This window comes from Hippocampus comes, unplaced genomic scaffold (assembly GCF_001891065.2).
Source record: "Hippocampus comes isolate QL1 unplaced genomic scaffold, H_comes_QL1_v1.1 scaffold295, whole genome shotgun sequence".
Classification (NCBI taxonomy): domain Eukaryota; kingdom Metazoa; phylum Chordata; class Actinopteri; order Syngnathiformes; family Syngnathidae; genus Hippocampus; species Hippocampus comes.
Genome location: NW_017804848.1, coordinates 1,181,484 through 1,185,112, shown reverse-complemented (window position 1 = coordinate 1,185,112; position 3,629 = coordinate 1,181,484). Strand labels below are relative to the sequence as shown.

Below are 3,629 nucleotides of genomic sequence, written 5' to 3'. Positions count from 1 at the left end.
CCCCCACACACACACACACACACGATAAACCTTTGCAATCCTCGTGCTCATTAGTGCACGCCGACACTTTTGGGGCCTTCGCTTGCAAGGAAAATGCAAGACGACAGTCCACATTTTGAGCGGGGCTTGACTGACGGCTCCTTCCAGGACTCGCTTCCACACCAAAGCTCATTACTGTCCCCCAGCGAGCGCCTCGCACCCACCCTCTCGGCAACCACCATCTGTCCTCTGTCCAGCACACGTGCACGCACACGCACGCACACACAAGCTACTTGCGGGATTGGAAAGTCGCCCGGCAGATGCCAAGAAGCACTTAAGTCATTAGAGTCTTAAGACGTCATCTCGCACGACTGAACTAATTGTTCCCTCCGTCCGGCAAATGCGGTCACACATGAGGACGATGAGTCAGAAAGCCGGCAAATGTTGCTCGGCAAGTGACGGTCCAAGCTGCCAATCAACTTGCCGTCCCAACAAGACGAGCCCGTCCAGGCTCGCTCGGAATGAATCCGCGACAAAAGTTTGGGACTGCGGAGCAAGAAGCAGACCGCGCCACCGAGCCTTTTCTCATCCGGAGGACAAGAAAAGACGACGCGTCGGAAGGAGGAGCGCCGGAGACCACAAACGCTCAACTTCCGTGACAAAAGCCGCTTCAATGACAGAGCGCCAAATCACACCCGAGGGTGTGTGTCACGTTGCGAGCAAAGCGGAAAGGAACCCGCTTCATTCGCAACCAAAATTAACCTAAAGGATTCCCGAAACAGCAGACGACAACAAGAACTCCGTGTGAAAATAAGATTTATTAACAAAAACCGCACCGCAAAAACGAGACAACAGAAAACGCTGGCAAAAAACGAGTACCAGGAAAACACGTAAAAACCGAATAACAAAAAACGCTCGCACTAAGGCAAGGGGGAAAAACAAACTTGTCGCAATATAACACACACCGAGATTACTACACCAAATCTAACTCGCGCACAAAGACGAAATGCGAAAAGGCCGACACAATGGGCAAAGCAGTGGCACGGCAAGCAATTCTCCGGCAAGTGAGAGTACGAAAGACAGCCCTAATAAAGCCAGTGCCTAATAACAAATAGGTAGCAGGTGTGCATCCGGCCAGAAAGCACCGTCTGCCACCTGCTGTCGAAAACGGGACATGACAGTGTGAGCATCACGTGAGCAAGCGCCTGCCGACAGAGGCGATGGGGAAAAACTCCCACTCTGGGGGCGGGGGGGACCTCCGACAGACCCGATGATCAGCACGGGGCGCTGGGATCGGAGAGCACGAGAGGCGAGAGAGACAGACAAGAGGACACGCGGCACCCAAACGGTCTCCCGGGTCAACGCGAAACCGTGCAGCAAATCGTTGCGGGCAAATGCGGATGGGCGGCCGACGGCGCGCGAGGAAACGTGAAACGGCGGCCAAAGAACGGAGGGCGGCGCGGCTGGCGTTCTGACCTTGAGACACAGCTCCTCCCAATGGCAGCGAAGGTGCCCGACGCGCTCGCGGAGGACCAGGACGTCGTCGTCGGCCATGACGTACTGGCTCAGGTCGGTGTTGGCGGCGCTCAGCCGGCCCAGGCCGTCGGCCCAATCGTCGGGGACGTCCTGCGGCCGCCCCTCGTCCTCCTGCATACCATCGCAGGCAGTTAAGCCGCGCCGCCGAGGTCTGCCGACGCCGCTTCGTCCCTCTCTGCTGGTCTGGGACTTCTTTTCTCCGCTGCTGGGATGGCCCGCCCTCCAGGGGATTATCAGGCGGGGGGTGGGGGGCAGGGAGCCTTGTGTGTGTGTGTGTGTGTGTGTGTGTGTGTGTGTGTGTGTGTGTGTGTATACTCAAGGCTCTGACGGGTCTGAGTGGAGTCATGAGGTCAAGTTGGCTTTGTCGCTTGATTCAACAGACGTGACGAGAGTCGAGCCGATGCCACTTGGGGAAAACGAGGCGCGGCGCGGCGAGGCCCCGATCTTTGGAGCGAGCGTTACGGCCGCCGCATCTTGCCTCCTTTGTGAATCGGACACAAGGCGCCGAGGGATGGAGGGCATTTCCTTCGACGCGCCCCCGGTGCATCTGACAATTTGGTGGAGGTTTTGGGAAGCCGGCGGAAGGCCGCTGCCAAAACCGACGGGCGCATCCCGCCAACGCGCTTTGAGGCTATGCGCGCTCTTTCGTGCGTAAAGAGCGAGGAGAGCAAACGGTGAAAAGCTCCCACAAAGTTGAGTGAGGTGAAGGAGGGCCGCTTCAACGCCAAGACGCCTTTTCATTCTCAACTCGGGTGAATTTAGAAAGGCGACGACGCGGCGGCGACACGTGAGCGCGCGGGTGTTCTCGTACCTCGTCGAGCCCGGCCTTCGTGGCCTTCAGCCGCAGCGTCTCGTCTTCCAGTTCAGCCTCGCAGCGCTCCCAAATCTACGAAGGAAAAATCTTTTCTTGAGCGGGAACGCTGTTCACCGCGAGCGCGATGGCTGACGATTGGCAAAATCACGGCCCGACAAAAGGAACGCGGTCATCGCGCGGCAACCGAAGCCCCGCTTGGCACATTAGCCCCGAAACCAAGTCTCCTCGGATGGAAACGAGCTCCGCAAGCGCTCGGCAGATGACGACATCGCGCGCGTCGCCGGCGCGGGGCGGGATCCCCGCGCGTCCAAAATTTGCACCGCTCGGAAGAGCCCCGAGGCGGCGCGGCGATTCAGCCGTCCGAGGCGACGGGCCGTTCTCCGCGCTCGGACCGAAACGAAACGATACCCGCACGTGCGGGCTGACCAACGGTCGGAGAAAAACCAAGAAAGAAATCAAGAGATGAATGATGCTGCGTTGCGACAGGGGAGATTTCGGCGCCGCTTTGAGACTCGACGAGATCCCGACCCAGCGAGTCAAGGCGCCGCCGTGGGAGAAAGCCGTCACGTCAAGGAGGTTGCAGGGTTGGGGAAAAAAAATGCATGCAAAAATGATCAAGTCACAGATGATGTGACAACAAGACGACAGCGGGGGGGGGGTCCAAAAACGTACACGTTTGTTGTTGCACTGTCAAGTTTGAAGCCATCAAGCCGTCTGTGATTGCAAGATGAGTTCAAATAATCTCCTCTGCATCCCCAGTGAAATTTTGGGGCGTCGCGGCGCGCCGGTGGCGAGTCGTACCTGGACGACGGCCCGGGCGAGGTCCAGTCGGCGGCCCAGAGCGCCGCGGAGCTCGTCCCACTCGTCCCGCAGCGTCGCCAGCTCGGCCCCGACGGCGTCCTGCGCGCGGCGATCCGACGCGGAGAACAGCTCGCCGCCCACTTCCAACGTGGTGACCAAGTTGCACTGCTGCCGGTGGAAAAGCGTCCGGGCGTGCTGCGGCCACGCACACGCACACACACACATGGGATTGAGCCACCTCTGCCCTCGCGAAAGGCGCAAAAGTCGCCCTCGCTTCTTTGCCCTTCGGGTGGCGTCGCCCCAACGCCACCCGAAGGCCAAGGCCTTGACAGGGCTGCGGCCTAGGAAGTGACATCAGAAATTGCTCCTCCGGCGCGTTGTCATTCCACGTTGGACCGCTTGGAGGCGGGGCCAGGGCGGGACGATCCCGAACCGGCTTCCAACTTCATCAAAAGCGTGGCAAAAAAGGGGGAGGGATGCGCGCGCGCACGCACGCACC

The 3,629-nt window shown here is 59.5% G+C and overlaps 2 protein-coding genes across 2 annotated transcripts in view; both read right to left on the bottom strand.

Annotated features, from left to right (window-relative positions):
- The window catches only part of LOC109520320 (nesprin-2), a 16,292-nt gene extending 12,899 nt beyond the window's left edge, over nucleotides 1-3,393 (bottom strand). Inside the window, exons 1-3 of the mRNA XM_019877448.1 lie at nucleotides 3,131-3,393; nucleotides 2,327-2,401; nucleotides 1,456-1,626 (exon numbers count right to left, since the gene is read on the bottom strand). Of these exons, the coding sequence (XP_019733007.1) occupies nucleotides 1,456-1,626; nucleotides 2,327-2,401; nucleotides 3,131-3,355 (471 nt within the window). The 5' untranslated portion in view covers nucleotides 3,356-3,393. The remainder of the gene's footprint in view (nucleotides 1-1,455; nucleotides 1,627-2,326; nucleotides 2,402-3,130) is intronic.
- A 117-nt stretch (nucleotides 3,394-3,510) lies between these two features.
- Nucleotides 3,511-3,629, bottom strand: part of LOC109520309 (nesprin-1-like) — a 19,799-nt gene continuing 19,680 nt past the window's right edge. The window contains exon 33 of the mRNA XM_019877435.1: nucleotides 3,511-3,573. Within this exon, the coding sequence (XP_019732994.1) occupies nucleotides 3,511-3,573 (63 nt within the window). The remainder of the gene's footprint in view (nucleotides 3,574-3,629) is intronic.